We start from the raw sequence: 17282 nt of genomic DNA on the forward strand, positions 1-17282 counted from the left end.
CCTCTTGGAAGTCTCTTTCTTAGCCAATATACATCAGACTATGAAGTGGCTGTTTGGATTCGCTGCTGGTGATCCTAATAGTGCCGTCCTGCCTGCCTGTCAAAAGTTGGCTCACGAGGCTGGATCCTGTTTGTTCTATTGATACTCTGCCTTTCCACAAAGTGGGAGTGGGGAGGGAGGAGGCAGGCTGGTGTAAGGGGGAGGTTATGGGAGAAAAGCAATGAGCAGGGGGAATCCTCTCTCCCCCCCCCCCCATCGCTTCTCCCTTACAAATGTTCCCTGCAGTGATGTGCTTTGGCCAACGCAGCACTGAATCCAGGTCTTTCACAGTAGCTTGTTCACTCCAGCTGTAAGGTGGGTTGTAGATAAATAAGACAAGTAGTCCCTCTGTGTCATTCCTCACCTCTGCTGCTCACTTCTAGGTGTACGTGCTGAAGAGGCCATTTGTCGATGAGTTCCTGAGGCGGATGGGGGAGCTGTTTGAGTGTGTGCTCTTCACTGCCAGCTTGGCGAAGGTGAGGAGGAGGAGGAGGGTTTAGCCTAGACATGGGCTGGGAGAATTGGTTGATACTTTCAAAGGCAGCAGAAGCTAAGGCAGAAAGGGTGGCAATGGTGTGCTGTGTCACTTTCAGCTCAGAAGATAAACTGGAGGTGAATATAGACGATTCGCTCTCTCTGTCCTGCTAGAAGACTGGTTTGGGAGCAGCTTTGACTTGGGCTAAACTTGGAGTATTTGCCGAAACTTCAGAGCTGTGTGCATTTTTCAAAACCCAAATGCTGCAGCAAGAAACACTTGGCCTATTGGTACTTGAATAAATGGTGAAAAATGTCAGGTTTGCATATAGTTGTTTGTTTTTGCGTCTCCTAACTGTGAGGAAGAGTGAAGGACCATGCAGAGTATTCAAATCTCCACCACTAACTGACCTCTGGAAGTTCTGCTCCGCCCCTTGGTGGCTTCTGAAATTGCATTGGGCATCGCTGAGATCTCCAAATCCATAGGAACTTGAAACTTTAAATGAATGAATGAATGAATGAATTCCATGTCAGATTCCAAATTCCATGTTTGCACTATCTGGCCAGAAGTGGGCAGAGCCCTGCATGTTCTCCTGATTCCCCCATGTTGGGTTACTTGCTTTCTTATGCTGAGCCCCAGTCTTCACACACTCCGCTTATCACTCTGTTCAGTATGCTGACCCCGTAACTGACCTGCTAGACAAGTGTGGAGTCTTCCGAGCCCGCCTCTTCCGAGAGTCATGCGTGTTCCACCAGGGCTGTTACGTGAAGGACCTCAGCCGTCTGGGGCGTGATCTGCGCAAAACCTTGATCCTGGACAATTCCCCTGCCTCCTACATCTTCCATCCAGAGAATGCGGTGAGCCTGCCTTCCGGAGGGGTGGGTGGGTGTGTCCCCCATAAGTGGTTAGTCAGTAGTAGCTGGTGTTGACATTTGACTTACCTTGACAGGAAGGCAGCAAAGGCTCTTTAAATCATGTGTAAGACTTGACTTCTTGATAGGCAGGTAGGTAGGTTGGTTGACTGGTTTAAAAATCTTTTGATCTGGTTTTAGTTAGAAAGAAAATAATAATAGTTACATCGGCACCAGGTGAAAGAAGCTCTCTTAAATAAAGCATTCTCTTTTGTTTCTCACCCCTGCCTTTTAAGATGGTGCTGACTGCGACACTTGTGTGCTAGGTAGGGCCATTCAAAACATGTTCTTTCTCTCTCTCTCTCTCTCTCTCTCTCTCTCTCTCTCACACACACACACACACACACACACACACACACACCTGAAGTGGTAAATTCTCAGGGAGGCTGACTGTACCACACCATTTCCCCTTCAAATCTTCTTTTTTCCTCCCTTTTCTCACGACTCCAGCAAACTCAACCCCAAAAGTTCTCCAGCGCATGAAATATTCTTCCAAACCCATCCAACAGAGCACATCTACAAGGTTTCCCAGGTGACAATTCATAGCTGTGGCCATAATTGTAGGAGTGAGTGAGCAGTTAGTATTAGTGTGACTAGTTTTGTCTACAACGATTACCTTTCGTGCACCCTGTTTAAAAACTAAGTCTTGTAGTGTCACTGTATTTTGAATATTCGCCCGAATACTTTCCAAAGCTCATATATATATATATATATATATGCAGGTTTTGGTGTCCTCGGGTGTCTTCCCGTGTAAAAGTTGGGGTGTCTAGGCGACGTTTCGACGAGGTCTCACTCGTCATCTTCAGGCTGGTGCTTTCGGCTTCTTGTTACTGGAACAGAGCAGGATCTCAGTGTTTGAGTTCCTATAAATACTGTTGAGGAGGTGTGGTGTATAGCCTCCAATGTTCTGGGCAGAGAGGAAGTTCCCAGGCTAGTGTGCCTTTTCTTCTTTTGTTCCTTAATTGCTTGAGGGATATCTTGAGTGATTTCTTGAGTGATATCCTGAGTACCACTTAGGTGGGTCATTAGGTGTGGATTAGTTGCTAAAGCCTTTGTGTCTTGACCTCTTGAACTTTGTGCAGAGTTTTTCTGAGAAGATGGCTGTACTGCACTTAGTTGTGCTCTGGCTTGGCTTCGTGTATAGGGGCGAGCTGTGGTTTTGTGGCCTGTGCCAGCCAGATCTGTGTAGGGATTGCAGGGGGGTGCAGCATCCGGAGGTGCCCCCATGGTTTGGCTACTGGATGGTATCTGTAATTTATCTGTGGAGAGGGTCTGGGTTTGGGTTTGGTGTGGTTGATTGGTGATGGCGTTCTGTGTGCCTCTGGATCTGGTGTCAGTTTTTGTGGGGAGGGCTAATTTCCAGATGTCTGGCAAGCGGGATGTGTCGTCACGCTTGTTCATGTTGTGAGGGTGTTTCTCTATCTCGATGGCTTCCATGATTATTCTCTTGTGGTGATGTTCCATGTTAGAGAGCAATTTGGAATCTGCAAAATTAATTTCGTGTCCTGTTTCTTTCATGTGTTGGAAAAGAGAGGAAGTTTTTTCTTCTTTTTTGACGGCATTCTTGTGTTCTGCGATACGTGCATTTATTCGTCTGTTTGTTTGTCCAATGTACGTGGCTGGGCAGACTTTGCAGGGTATTTCATAGACCCCTTGGTTTTCCAACTGGATTTTATCCTTGGGGTTTCTGAGGATATTGGCTATCTTTTGGTTGGCGCAAAAGGCTGTTTTGATATTGTGTTTATGGAGGATTTTGCTAATTTTATCTGTAGTGCCCTTGATATAAGGAAGGAGGGCCATGCCATTGTTTTCTTCTGTGTCTTGGTTTTTGGGGGGTGTTTCTTTTTGGATTAGCTTCGTAACCCTGTTTTGCTGGTATCCATTGGCAATTAACACATTTGAGAGATTCTGTAACTCAGTTGTCAAGTGGTCTTTGTCAGCCAGGCGTTTGGTTCTGGAGATGAGAGTCTTGGCTACGGAGTTTATTTGTGCAGGGTGGTGGTGTGATTGTGCATGTAAGTAGCGGTTGGTGTGTGTTTTTTTCCGGTAGATAGTGTGTCCTAGGGAGCCATCAGGTTTTTTGTAGATTAGGACGTCAAGGAAGGGAAGTTGGTTGTTGGCTTCTATTTCCATAGTGAATTGTATTTTGGGGTGTAGGCTGTTGAGATGTGTGAGGAAGCTGTCCAGTTTTTCCTTCCCGTGTGGCCAAATTACAAAGGTGTCGTCAACATATCTGAGCCAAAGTTTGGGTTTGTGTTCTGACTTGTCTAAAGCATTGGTTTCAAAGTGTTCCATGTACAGGTTTGCGATGACCGGTGAGAGGGGTGATCCCATAGGTGCTCCTTCTATCTGTTTGTATCTTTGTCCATTGTGGATGAAGTACGTGTTGGTTAGGCAGTGGTTGGTCAGGTCCAAGATGTATTCGGGGGGATTGTATTTGTTTTGAATGGCTGTCAAGGCTTCATTAATGGGCACTTGTGTGAAGAGAGATACAACATCGAAGCTCACAAGTAGGTCATTGGGATGTAGGTTTTGCTTCTTTATTGTTTCTATGAACTGGAAGGAGTTTGGAACGTGTGAAGAGATGGATTCTGCATAGGGCTGAAGTTGCTTGGCGAGAAATTTAGCGAGATTTTGTAGAGGTGAGCCTATGGAGCTGACTATTGGTCTGAGTGGTGTTCCCTCTTTGTGTATCTTGGGGAGGCCGTAGAGTTTGGGGCATCTGGATGATTTTTCTCTGGGGATGATTCTTAGCTGGATTTCTTCACTGATAGGAGAGGCTTTTATTTTGGATTTGGTGGTTTTTTCCAGATAGGTGGTGGGATCTGTTTTTATAGGTTGGTAGGTAGGGTCTTGGAGTAGATTTGATAGTTTTGCTTGGTAGTCCGATGTGTTCATCACAACAGTGGCATTACCTTTGTCTGCTGGGAGAATGATTATGTTGTTGTCTTTCCTCAGGTTGGTGAGTGCTTTCTGTTCTTCTTTGTGTAAATTGCTTCTGGGTGGTTTGCTGGAGCAGAGGATGTTGGTGACTTCAAGTCTGATTTTATTGGCTTCATCTGGGTTGATTTTGGTTAGGCTAGCTTCGACTCCGCATATGATGTTTTCCGTGGGGATGCGTCTCGGGGCGACTGCAAATATATATATATATATATATATATATATATATATATATATATATATATATATATATATATATGCCTGATGATGTGAGGGCAAATCTGTCTCTTCTGAGGGGATGTCGCCATGCTTCATATTAATAGCCAAGTGATTACTGTAGGGTTTGATTCTGCTCCCAGGTCTTCCTGGTTCCTTACAATTTCCCAAAAAACATTAGGTCTCTGCTTCCTGTCTACATGCACCACAGTGCTCCCGACTGACTTCTCCTTGCCCTTTCCGATTTCCCCGTAGGTGCCAGTCCAGTCCTGGTTTGATGACATGGCCGACACCGAACTGCTGAACCTGATCCCGATCTTTGAGGAGCTGAGCGAAGCGGAGGATGTCTACACCAGCCTTGGCCAGCTGAGGGCACCCTAAAGGCCTTCCTATGCCCACAGAGGAACATTTTCACTCAGTGCCTTCAGTCCTGGCCTGGAGGGGAAGGGGGAGCCGTGGGGATGGTTCTCCGCAACCCCACCGCAAGGCAGATGCAAGCACTTTGGAGGCAATAACCTGAACGGGCAGCGCCAGAGCAGTTTCCAAACAGGGTCTGGCGGGATCCCAGAGCCTCTGGCCTTTCCTCCAAAAGCAGGGTCGCCCCAGACCCCGTCCCCAACAGCGCTCGTATCTATGCACTGCGAGGATACAGGGAGCATTGTGAAGACGCAGCATTTCTCCAGGGCTCGGCTTCCTCCATTCGCTGCAGGGTGGTTAGTTCTGGGTGTGGTTTGTGCGGTGTAAGCTGCCGGTTCCCCCTGCCTACCCTCTTCTCTCCTCCTCTAAAGCAAGGCCAAAAGATTTGGCTGACCCTTTTTCTTTTGTTATTAAAAAAGCTACCTGCCTCCTCGCTCCCTTTTAGATGCTCCTGAGAGTGCTGCTCACCCAGGACCTGGGGCACAGCCATGGGGCCTAGCAGTTTTGCCGCCTTATCTCCCAGGCAAGGCAGGGCACTGCCCAATACTCCTAGCCAGGTGTCCTAGCCAGGTGTCTTTCAGAGGGATCCTCTCCTTCAGCTGCTCAGGCCACTGGATTCCTCGGAGGAGAGGCTTTCCTTACCTTGGATACCTGGTTATAGAGAGGGGGGAAAGTCTTATTTTTTTATGAGGACTTTTTCCTTTTTTCCCATTCCCTTCCTGCGTTTCCCCTTCAGAGCAGTAGTGAACCCGCAGTTTCAGGGGTCTTGGTCCCTAATTATCCTGTTGGCTTTTGGGAAGCCTTTAACTTCTTTTTATACTGTGTCTTGTGGTTTGGGTTCAACCCCAGAGGGGAAGGAACCCTTTCAGAAACCCTCGAACGTTAAAACAAAACAGTGGCACGAGCGTAGAAAAGGACTAAGGCTAAGTCAGCCGGCCCATTCCCACAAACTCCACATTGGTTGAGGACCGATGCTGCAGTGATCGCCATATTGCTTTGCTCTGGCCTATTTTTGCTTCTTGGGTGGGGTGTGGGGGGGGACACAGACCAGGTCACAGGGTTACTATAAACCTGCCTCAGCACTGTCAGTTCTCCCACCCTCCTTCAGTGCGAATTGCTAGCTTTGAAGGACAGGAGGGTGCTGACGTTTTGCCCGTGGGTGGCTTTCTGGGGGCAGGTGCCACAAGAGGCGCCCTGCCTTTCCCACTCAGGACTCGTCCTAGGCTCCATCGTCGTAACTTGAAAAGCCCGGCCCCTCGGGTGGCCTCAGGGAATCATGGACTAGCGTGTTAGAAGCTGGGGGTGGGCAGGGGACGGCCTGCTCCATTGCCTTGCCGTGTTCATTGGGGGAGCGAGGAGGAACGTCGCTGCGCGTCTGCGCATGAAGAGACAGCGCCTCTCTTTTCTGCCAGGCTTTCTTAGGAAACGAGCCCCAGAAAAGCAGCTGGGCCTTTCTGCCACACTCTTCCCCTCGGCATTTTCATGGCGGCGTCAGCTCTCGAGAAACCAAACGTAGGTGTTGATATTACTTGGGAGCGGCCGCCGCCCCTCCCTTTCTGCGCCTCCCCCCAGCAATATGGTACGCTGCCTTTCCTAGTCATGTCTCTTAACGTGCTGTGAACAAGTGCTTTCGAAGTGCCATTGGTGGCAACCAAATACCTTCCGCTCAGCCAGCTTGCTTCTCTCCCTCCCGCTCCCATAAGCAAGTGACTCCATGCTTCGCCGTTGTGGGGGCAGGATGGGGCCATTCAGGGTTCTTTTTGTTTCTTTCTGGTGCTGCCTCCTTGGTTTGGACGCAGGTAGCGTGCGTCACCTCACCACCTGGGGCAGGAAGCTAAACAGCAAAACCAGGGGTGAGGAACCTGTGGCCCATCCAGATGTTGCTGGGCTTAGGACTCTCATCGCCCCTGACAGTTGTCCATAGTGGCTGGTGGGGCCCAACAACATCTGGAAGAAGGCTTCTTCCCTGCTCAACAGGACCAAAGCTTTACAATCCTTCTTGTTGGCTGAGTGAGCAGGCAGCTCTTAGCCTGGCCAAAGTGCTTCTTGAATTTCCGTTGCTGTTTTCTAAGTGTGCTGAATTGGCTACTCCTTGACCTGTGTGTGTGTGTGTGTGTGTGTGCGCTAGGCCTCAAATGGTGCTTGAGACGAGCCTGCGGCTGCCACTTCTCTTTCCTCCTCTTGCTGGCCTTGCTTCCACTATGAGGCGTTACTCTCTGTGGAGAGGGTAATGGAGGTGACACACAAGTCCCTAGCTTTGTGGAGGGAAGAGTTTCTTCTCCTCGTAATTCTGTTTTCCCCACCACACACAACAGTGAGAGAGCTTTAAACACTGCGAAGTTAATGTGTGCTAGAAAGAACAAAAACCCTTTGTTTTTTCCTTCCTGTTTGAGGCTATCCTCGCAGTTGTGTCTTTGCCCTTTGTGTCATCCGAGGAGGACTCACCTCCATTTCCCTCCCTCTCCTCCTCACGCAACCTGCCCGCTCTTGTCCTGGCCTTTCACCTTTCCACAGCTCACCTCCGAAACCCCTTCACTCGGTGGGGAAACGTTGCACTCCTGTTTTCTACACTCCTCCACCTCGGCTGATGAAATGCGCTCCATAATTTCTCCTCCGTCCCAGTCACGGGACTTAAGATTTGGGCAAACGGGTGGAAGTTTTGTCAGTCACAGCGTGGTGGGATCTGTGCGGAGCTGGTTTTGGCTAAGGAGGCCGACACGTGATAAATTAAACCGAGCACTCCCAGTTTCAACAAGCTGCGAACGCTTGCTTGTTGAAAGTAATGTGGAACTACAGAGTCTGCCGAGTGATGGCTCCCATCTGGAACAAGCTTGGCTGTGTGAATTAACTCGAGGTCGGAGTCTGCTGATGCCCGTTCTCATTCTGCATCAGGCTTCCTTGGCCTGTTTAATAGCCATGATGATAACCTGAGTCCAATTGCCAATGTTGGGATTGTGCCTTGATCAAACCCATCGAAGAGGCAGCCTAATTAGGGGTGTGCCTTTTAGGGGTGCCCTGCATACGCCTCCTACAAAAGCAAACACACACACACACACACACACACACACACACAGTCTTTTGCTGTACCCCCTGCATCCCTTCTTTTCAAACATGCATAGCTGGTGGCTTTTGAGTAACAGAGCCCAGGGCTTCCCCCTTCTGTCCCCACCTCATAGAAGTATGAAAACATCAGTTGCCTTAGTCATGTGTCCTCAATTGCTGGGCGGTTTTTCTTTTTTTTAATTTTGTTTTAATTGAAAAAAAAAAAAGATATCCCAAAACTTGAAGCCGGCACTGCTGCCATTTCGATCTCTTTCTATTTTTGGAATCTTTGTATTAACTGCAAATTAAAGAAATAATAAAAGAGAGCAGGTGTGCGTCTTTCTCTTTTTCCTAAGTCTTTGAGCAGAGTGGGTTCTGGAGGTCTAATTCAATATCCTTTTGAAGCTGGGCGGCAAAATTTCGGGAGGTAAAACTTCCTTCCCCCGGCTGCAGAAAAGAATCTAGCTCTGCAAGCGCCGCAGACAAGGGTGGTCCACACATGGCAACTGGAATAACAGGTGAGAGCCTAGGAGCCACAAAGGGAGCTTAGGAGCACCTCAATGCAATTCTTGTCCTTGGAAAGCAAATTTGCACATTTGCCGCCCTTTGCGATACGAGAAATCGAGTTATGCAGGAGCATATCAGAGCTAGAGGGTAGTCAGTGTTGGGGGTGGGGAGCTATGGACAATAACATTTCACTGAAGGGATTTGAGTCATTTGTTAAAAGTTACTGAGTGCTCTAATCCAAAAACATGGATAAGACTACCCTGGGGGGGGAGTGAAGGGGGGGTGGAGAGAAGCAGAAAGCATTTTAATTTTTGGAATTCGGAGGAGAGATAAGTGATGGGAACGGGATCTAGTAGCTTCATCTATGAACTGTGAAGGTTTGCTCTCCCCCGACTTCATCCCTTGATTTTTCGCTTACCGTATTTTTCGCTCCAAAAGACGCACCTGACCGTAAGACGCACCTAGTTTTTAGAGGGGGAAAGGGGGAAAGCCTCGTTTTTGGGGCGATCAGCTCAAAGTTGTGCAGCTTCTTTTGCAAAGGAGAAAAGCCCCCTTTTGGGGGGATCAGCTCAAAGTTGTTGAGCTTATTTTGCAAAGGGAAAAAATCCTGTTTTCATGGGTCTCAACTCATCGTTCTTTAGCTTTTTTAGGAAAGGAAAGGGAGCCGTTTCTACAGTTTCTAGACAGATAATCTAATCGGCCAGTCACATGTCACTGGGAAACAAACAGCCTCCGCCTGCAGAACATTCAACAATGGAGGCCGGGGCAAGGGGACGGCGCCAGAAGGGGAGCCAGCGATTGACCACACATTCGCTCCAGACATTTCCCCTTACTTTTTAGGAGGAAAAAAAAGTGTGTCTTATGGAGCAAAAAACACGGTACCAACCGATGAACTCCATGTGCAAAACCAACTGCAGGACTTGGTTGGTGATCACAAGGCTTGACTGCTCCGGGTTTTATATTTTGGGGGCAGGAGCAGTGGCGTAGCGTGGGGGGTGCAGGGGGGGCCGGCCGCACCGGGCGCAACATCTGGGGGGGCGCGCTCGCCGCCTCCGGAGTCGCCGAAGAGCCTCGGGCGCAGGCTGTAGCAGAGCCCCATGTCTCGCGGAACCGACGAGCTGGCAGCGGCTCTCAGCACTCGCCGTGGGCCCTGCGCGTCAGGGCCACGGAGGGCGCGCCAAGCAGCCCCTCCTCACAGCCCTGCCGCCGCTGCAGCTGCTGGGCCATGTTGCATTTCCCTCGCCTCTCTGCCCTCCTCCTCCTCTGGGCAAGCGGCGTCGTTTGGGCGCCAGCGCCCGCGGCAACTCGCCTCAGATCACCTGACACGGACCCACCGCCATCCGTGGCTACCTTACCGTAAATACCCCAGCCCAGGCAGCAGCAAGAAGAAGCTGGCGGCGGCAGGTTAGGGGTTAGGGGGCGCAAATTACTTGCCTTGCCCCGGGTTAGGGGGCACAAATTACTTGCCTTGCCCCGGGTGCTGACAACCCACGCTACTCCGCTGGGCAGGAGTAGGCCCAGGCAAGACAGCCGCCCTTCACCTGAGAGCAAGGTGGGACATGTGGAATTCTCCCTGCCAGTGGTCCTTTTGTCTTCCTTGACTGACTGCCCCGCTCTCTGAGGCCAGCCTTGCCTTGGAGAAGCTCCTTTGATGCCCGAAAGCTGCCACCCCACTTGATATCCAATGCACCATTTAAAGATTTGCTGGAGACCTCAGAAGTATCGAGATTATCCCTGGCGGACAACCCTTCTCTCTGAAGGGCAAAACCATTGCCTCTCCCCCCAGCAGTCCTCTCCTCCTCGCTTCCGAGCAAGCCACTCTAATGTGGTTAGATCCCCATCTCCTGCCCCCATTTCTTTGCATTATTGATGCAGCGCTGCACTTTAGAAAAATCAATGGGAAATGGGTGGAGTGGACATGGGCGGAGTGCATGCGGAGAAGAGAACCCAGACTTGGGAGTCTCCTTTTGTCAGAAACAAATAAAAGATATTTTCCCTAAACTAATCCATGCTGCTGGGCTAGGTCAGCACTGATTGGCCCAGGCAGCTGATATAAAGGCAAGATGCAAACGCAGGCAAATCTTAGCGAAGGAGCCTGAATCGTTCCTCTGGACTGACTCTGCTACTCGGAGCTGGAGCAACCCATTTCTTCCTGCCTGAACAGCTTGGGCCTTGCAGCGCAGAGGAGTCAGCAGCAGACCCAGGTGAGTGCTGCTTGATTTATGGGTGGTCAAACCAAGAGGAGGGAGGCAGGACCATCCCAAGCACAGCTTGAAATAAGGGGTGATTGTCAAGAGGACCTGATTGATCCAGGTTTTCTGGAAGGGGCTCAGGAGAAAAATCTGATTCTGCTAGCAGTAAGTCAAAGACATGAGAGGGACTCTGGAACACAACTGCTTAGCTTACAGTATATCCGTTCAGAAGCAAGCACCCCTAAGTTACTCCCAGCTGTGCATGGGATTTCAACCCCAGATTTCCGAAATTTATTTGGACTCCTAAGAAAACGGCTGAGCTGAAGAGAATTTTATTTGTATCTTGGCCTTCATCCAGGGAGCATAGGGTGGCAGAGACTGAACTCATCTTCTCACAACAGCCCTGCCAGGAAGATAAGACAACTTTCCAGCTGAGCAGAGGGTTTTTTTTTTTTTTAAATTATTTGTACAGGTCATGTCTGCCAGACAAGACAGGTGTGAGCTGGTTGCGGTTCCTTGGTGGTAATCGAAAGGCACTCTGTACATACTCAAAAGTCACGTTTCGCATATTCCAGGGCTGAATATTCTTGGGCAAAGCTTGCCTCCCCTGTTTTGTGTTCTGGTCTGGCTACCTGGTATGAGTCAGTGACTCTGGGCATCCATTAGGTGACATCACAGGCAGCAGATTGTAAGTTAAGTCAATTAGTGGTTCTATTACAGCTGCCAAGACGATTGCTGCATTTTGGAATAAAGTGAATGTTCTCGGATGAGGGCTGCCTGATTGTGTTCTGGCCCAAAACAAAACACACATATATTCCAACGACAAGGAAACTCAAATTCTGCTTTTGCGCTATGTTTATCCTGATTACAGTATGGACATTTTACAGACTGCAGAATATTTAAACAACAGCGATAGGAAGGAAGGAAGAGCTACTGTGAGCGCACTGAAGGGTTAGGAGCTACAGCACTGGGCACTTCGACATGGTTCTCTGCAGGGAATTTTTCTGGAGTGGGGAGTTGCCTACTATATTGGCCTGAATATAAGGCACACTCCCCCGCCCCCATTCCGATTGTGAAAAGTTAAAGTGCTGCTTATATTTCCAACCTTATGCCACCAGTGAAGCAGCCCGGGAGCGTGGGGCAGTGGCGCCTGTCCCATCCATGGCTCCCAAGCCTCCCACAAGCCGCTGAGTTTTAAAGGTGTGGCTTATTTGTGGGTGCGGCCTATATTTGGGCCAATACGGTAGTTTCTGCAAATATAACGCTTTAGGTGCATTTCAAGTGCATTATGCAAATCTGACACTAGATGGTGATGGTGAGCTTATGGCAAATGCAATATATTTTCCAAAAGGCTTTTTAAAAAAGCATTTCGCAACATTTTTTAAATGCGTATCTAGATTCCACCAAACAAAAAAGAAATGAGATTAATTGTGACTGTGCATTTTGCAGTGTATATCAGGTGGTAGAAATAAAAAAAGAAATAAAGCTGGATGTCTGGGGGAGAGGCAACAAATGCCCCCCTCCTCTCTCCCGTCCCCATAGATATCCATGTTCCCTGATTACCAGATGCCATATCCAAGGCTTCTTAAACCATTCCGAAACTTTTCTGCAGAACAGTGACAACAAACTTACTTTGAAAAAGAAGGGTGAGTCTGAAATCGCTTGGATTAGCTGCCTATTATATTATTAAGGGATGCGGGTGGCGCTGTGAGTTAAACCACAGAGCCTAGGACTTGCCGATCAGAAGGTCGGCAGTTCGAATCCCGCGACCTTGGTGAGCTCCCGTTGCTTGGTCCCTGGTCCTGCCAACCTAGCAGTTCGAAAGCACGTTAAAGTGCAAGTAGATAAATAGGTACCGCTCCAGTGGGAAGGTAAAGGGCATTTCTGTGTGCTGCTCTGATTTCGCCAGAAGCGGCTTAGTCATGCTGGCCACATGACCCGGAAGTTGCATGCCGGCTTCCTCAGCCAATAAAGTGAGATGAGCGCCGCAACCCCAGAGTCGGCCATGACTGGACCTAATGGTCAGGGGTCCCCTTACCTATTATTATTATTAAAATACTCTCTGTAAGATACCTTTAACAACACTTCACCTTTCGGACTATACAGTAATGCTTCTTTGCTTGCCTGGATGGGAGATGAAAGAACGGTGCGTGAGTTTGTAGTACAGTGGTACCTCGGTTTAAGAACAGTCCAGTTTAAGTACAATTCGGTTTACAAACTCCGCAAAATTGGAAATAGTGTCCCCGTTTGAGAACTTTACCTCCGTCTAAGAACGGAATCCAAACGGTGGAAGGGCACTGGCGGTGGGAGGCCTCATTAGGGAAAGCGTCTCTCGGTTTAAGAACAGTTTTGGTTTAAGAACGGAATTCCGGAACGGATTAAGTCCGTAAACCAAGGTTGTTGTTGCAGCCATTGCTCCGCCAAATTTTGCCTCTGGCCCCACCCACCTCTGACACTGGTATTTTGACAATACCAGTGCTATTGATTAAAGATTGCTTTTGAGGGGGAAACAATTTTAAACAAATTAGAGGCATCGGGATGCAAAGTATCCTCAACGATCCCTTTTGCATTGTGAGATATAAGAGCATGCATTACAATCTGCATATAAATGCAGGAAGGAATATGAATCTCACACAGTTTCAGGAGTGCAGCCTAGGCTGAAGGGTCTTCGACCCCCCCCCATTAAATATTTGAGGGGGCCAGGCCCCCACAAAGTTGATGGGCATTGCCGTGCAAATGGCGTGTGCATGCCGTGCCTTGTAACCCATGGCTTACCTGCCCCACCAATATTTTATTCAAGTTGGCACCCCTGGCATGAACTATATCTGGGTAGAGTCATTATGTAACTCTGTTATATGAATTACCATATTGGCCCGAATATAAGCCGCACCCAAATATAAGCCGCTCCCTTAAAATTCTGCCGGCACTCACACCCGTTCCATTTTACCGTATGTCTTTTTCAGCAGCGATACCGCAAAAGCCAATTTTTGTAAGGTTGTGAGTTTAAGCCGCACTTTAACTTTTCACGGTCAGAATTTGGGGGGGGGGGAGTGAGGCTTCTATTCAGGCCAATACGGTATATGTTATATGAATGCAATTTATAACCTGGCTGAACCAGCAAATCATGAAAAACATGGAATCCTATCATCCCTGGAGTCACAACTTGACTATGATGGTTACTCTTGACACTGCCAGGAATAGCTGGCATAGTTCAAGGCTACAGAGTGGTTCTGTATTAGACAAACCTGGCCTGGAAATAAGGCTGCAGTTGGAGCCTCCAACTGCGTTGGAGAGGACGCCTAGACTGCAGTCCTTCTCTGTGGTTGGTAATCACAGTTAGTGGAGATTTTCACCTACACCAGCTATTGCATCCATAAAGTTTGATGGAGCCCAAAATGAAAATCCCAGCGCAAATGTAGCAGCTGTTCCTTTGCTGGACTGCGACATTAACACGTGAGTTAGTTCTGATGTGACGTGAAATTATATTTCTGTTGTAGCAGGAACCCCCCCCCCCCCAATCATTCAGTTTGTACAAACTTCACACACACTCTCACTCACACACTACATACGCTACGCTTCTGTTATAAATTCATAGAAAATCAACCATACATCGGAATTGCACTGTTCCACTTTTATTTTACTCCATGAAGGAAGGACTACAAAATGGGGAAGGTTTGATACAGGGCAGCCATAATCCCTTCACCATCCCAGCACATACACAGGAGCCCTGCCCAGTTGCTATGCCAACCCTGATGGTCCCAGACAGAAGACCATCAAGATCACAAAGAACTTGCATATGGGAGTGGATTCAGCACGGACTGGAACAAAGGACAATAATCAGCTCTTCCCTCTGGGGGCAGGAAACTGCAAACTCCCCTCTGTCACCTGGAAAGTACTCATGGGGAGGGGGAAAGGGGGAACCAGCCAGGTGACAGGACACTCAGGTTACCACCACAACTTCTCCCTCAACCCCTCCTTTCTGTGATGTATGTATCTGAGGGGTGGTCTTAGGTTACACCCCTTCTGTGATGTATGTATGATGTTTCTGGGGGTGGTCTTGATCTACAGGGTGGCAATTTCAAAAGTCTTTATAAGGCCTTGCACACCATTTTTCTGGGTCCTTCCTCTCTCCAGCAAGTGAGGGGAGCACCCTGTTGCAACTGTTCATTAAAGGCCAAGCCTACAGGCTGCTGTTTTGCTCCAAGTTATCCTGGTTGGTGTCTTTGTTTTTGTCCAAGGGAGCCCTCGGATTTTTCCGGTAACACTGTGTTGAGTTTACTGGGATGACTGCACCAGAACATTTTTTTTTTTAGTTGTTATGCAAGAATGGCAAATCCCACAAATATTCTGTAGGAATTATCCACAAACAGGAAGCAAGGAGACTCTGAATTTCCTACTTCCCTGCAGAATCCACATGGAGGATTTCCCACTCTGATGCAAAAATTTCCCTGTGTGTTTCGCTACAGGAATTGCTCCAGACATCGCCCGTGGAGCGAAAGGTTCATAGTGGAGCCACCCGCTAGATCTGTGTTGGTCCCCTATAGTTTTTACGCAAAGCAAAGGCAGATTCCTCAGCTTTCAGAAGTGGTGGTGGTGGGGAGGCCTGAACCACAGACCTCTGTGCCAAAAGGAGGAGAGGGCCGGACAGTTATTTCCAGAGCAAAGTCCAAAGTTCTCTGGAACTTGAGCTGGCTCAGCCCTGCATGTTTCTGGCTAATCAATCCCAGCCTTTGGGATGCCTCCAAGGCCCCAAACGAGAGTCTGTAGGACTGGTCTACTCCCCTTGTTAAATCTCACCATCTGCTTTCAATGACTGAGCAATTGGGGGTTATGGAAAAGGGGGGAGGAGGGTGCAGTCTGCCGCTGCGGGTTCAGCTGCTCTGATTCTGCCCGCCCTTGCATCTCCCAGAATGCTTTACTGGTCTTTTTGAGTGTGCCTCTCCCTGCTGCATTCAGGAGGAACTAGCACTGAGCATCTACTGCCTCACAGTTGATTTGTAAGTATCTGCATGTCCTCTATATGTGTGACTTGAGCCCCAGCTGTAAGGAGGAGAAGAGAGGCTCTGTCTACCTGTGCAGTGAGGCTCGCATGTGCCCATAGACAACAGGGTGTATCCAGCGGCTTTTGACTACTGGGGCAAAATTGCATGCAATCCAGCCTAGGAGATCCTTGCCAGAGAAGCTCTACTCTCTGTCTCTTATTTAACTGGCTTGGCTGTGATTACTCGGAGTCGAGGGAAAGGAAGTAGGGACACGCTCAGCACCGCTCTTGCTCTTCCTTCCCGTCTTCTAGGACAGAGATTGGGGACCTGCTGGGCTCCAGGTGCAGGATTCCAGCTCCCATCAGCCCCAGGCAGCATTGGCCGGTGGTCAGGAATGACGGGGTTGCAGTCCAGCAACATCTGGAAGTCCGTGCTGGCAAACACTAGGCATTAAAAGCTGATCCTGGCTGTGGAGCAAGGCAGGGCAAGGGGAAATTGGGGTGTAAATTATGTCGCTTAGAAATGTGGCGTGGCACGGTGCATGGTGTGGACACCATTCTTGTGTGGCAAGTCCCCCTCCCCCCTTGTGAAATAAAGACACAGGACACTTTATTTAAGGTTAATGGGCGTAAAAGGCCACAACTTTATTGATTACAGGAATTGAGAGGTATTGGCTTAGGCATTGGTTCCTATCTACTAACCGGCTTCAGCCCAATTGCATGAAGACCGGTGAGGGTTAACCACCAGTTGGGGGAGTCCTGCTGAAGTACATCAACTAGGACCCCCCCTGGGTGTCACCGCTCGGGGGCGTGCCTTAGGCCCACACCTCCATAGGCTTCGGAGAGGGCAACGCCCCCCGGAATCCTTTACCGGACTACCCTTTGCTTGGGGAAGGTGATGGCGCTTCCTTCCCCCCACTTCATTTGCATAACAATACCCCTGCCAATGCCGAACCGCCAATACCGGGAAAGTTGTGACGTTTGCTACGAGGTAGGCGAAAAAACCAAATGGCCGGTGCTAATTCGCCAAGTGGAAAAATTCCTACCAGGCCCCTCGACGGCGTCCAACCGAAGTTGATCAGCTGGAGAGGCAAAGAGAGGGCGGTCCTCGGGCGCGCCGGGCATAAATAACCCGGGCCACGCCTCCCTGTGCAGCCGATTGGCTAGGCAGGGAGCTGACGCACCCAAGGATTCCCTCATTCTCGCAGAGGCTGTAAGCCAGCCCCCGCGTGTGTGGGGAGGGCGTGGGCCTGCAACCCCACCTCCTCTTCAGCTCGGAAGTGGCTTTGTGGCAAAGAAATGGCAGTGCTCTAGCAACCATGCCTGTCTCTGTTTCGATAAGCCCTGCCAACTGGGAGGCTCCCTCCATGCCCAAGAGAGAACGAAAATGTCAGAAAGGCCATAGCTCAGTGGCAGAGCATCCAGTTTGCATGCAGAAGGTCCAAGGTTCGATTCTCAGCGTCTCCAGGTTGGGTTGGAAGAGACCCCACCTGCCTTTCCTCCAAGGATAGCAAATAAAATTACATGATTGTTGTTGTTATTTACCTGCCCTTCACGCAGGT

At 49.2% G+C, this 17282-nt stretch overlaps 2 protein-coding genes across 5 annotated transcripts in view; both read left to right on the forward strand.

The window, feature by feature from the left end:
• CTDSP2 (CTD small phosphatase 2) overlaps positions 1-8366 on the forward strand; it is a 65220-nt gene extending 56854 nt beyond the window's left edge. For 2 of the 3 annotated variants that reach the window (XM_028721499.2, XM_028721500.2), the window contains 3 exons: positions 423-515; positions 1186-1371; positions 4837-8366. In XM_028721499.2, coding sequence (XP_028577332.1) covers positions 423-515; positions 1186-1371; positions 4837-4962 — 405 coding nt within the window. In that variant the 3' untranslated portion in view covers positions 4963-8366. Of the gene's footprint in view, positions 1-422; positions 516-1185; positions 1372-1875; positions 1958-4836 lie in introns of all 3 variants that reach the window. The other variant, XM_028721501.2, reaches the window with a different exon arrangement.
• A 1680-nt stretch (positions 8367-10046) lies between these two features.
• AVIL (advillin) overlaps positions 10047-17282 on the forward strand; it is a 51870-nt gene continuing 44634 nt past the window's right edge. Inside the window, exon 1 of one of the 2 annotated variants that reach the window (XM_028721503.2) lies at positions 10047-10751. The gene's annotated coding sequence lies outside the window, so the exon portion shown is untranslated. Of the gene's footprint in view, positions 10752-15452; positions 15737-17282 lie in introns of those variants that run through there. The other variant, XM_028721502.2, reaches the window with a different exon arrangement.

The sequence above is a fragment of the Podarcis muralis genome, chromosome 2, assembly GCF_964188315.1.
Source record: "Podarcis muralis chromosome 2, rPodMur119.hap1.1, whole genome shotgun sequence".
NCBI lineage: Eukaryota > Metazoa > Chordata > Lepidosauria > Squamata > Lacertidae > Podarcis > Podarcis muralis.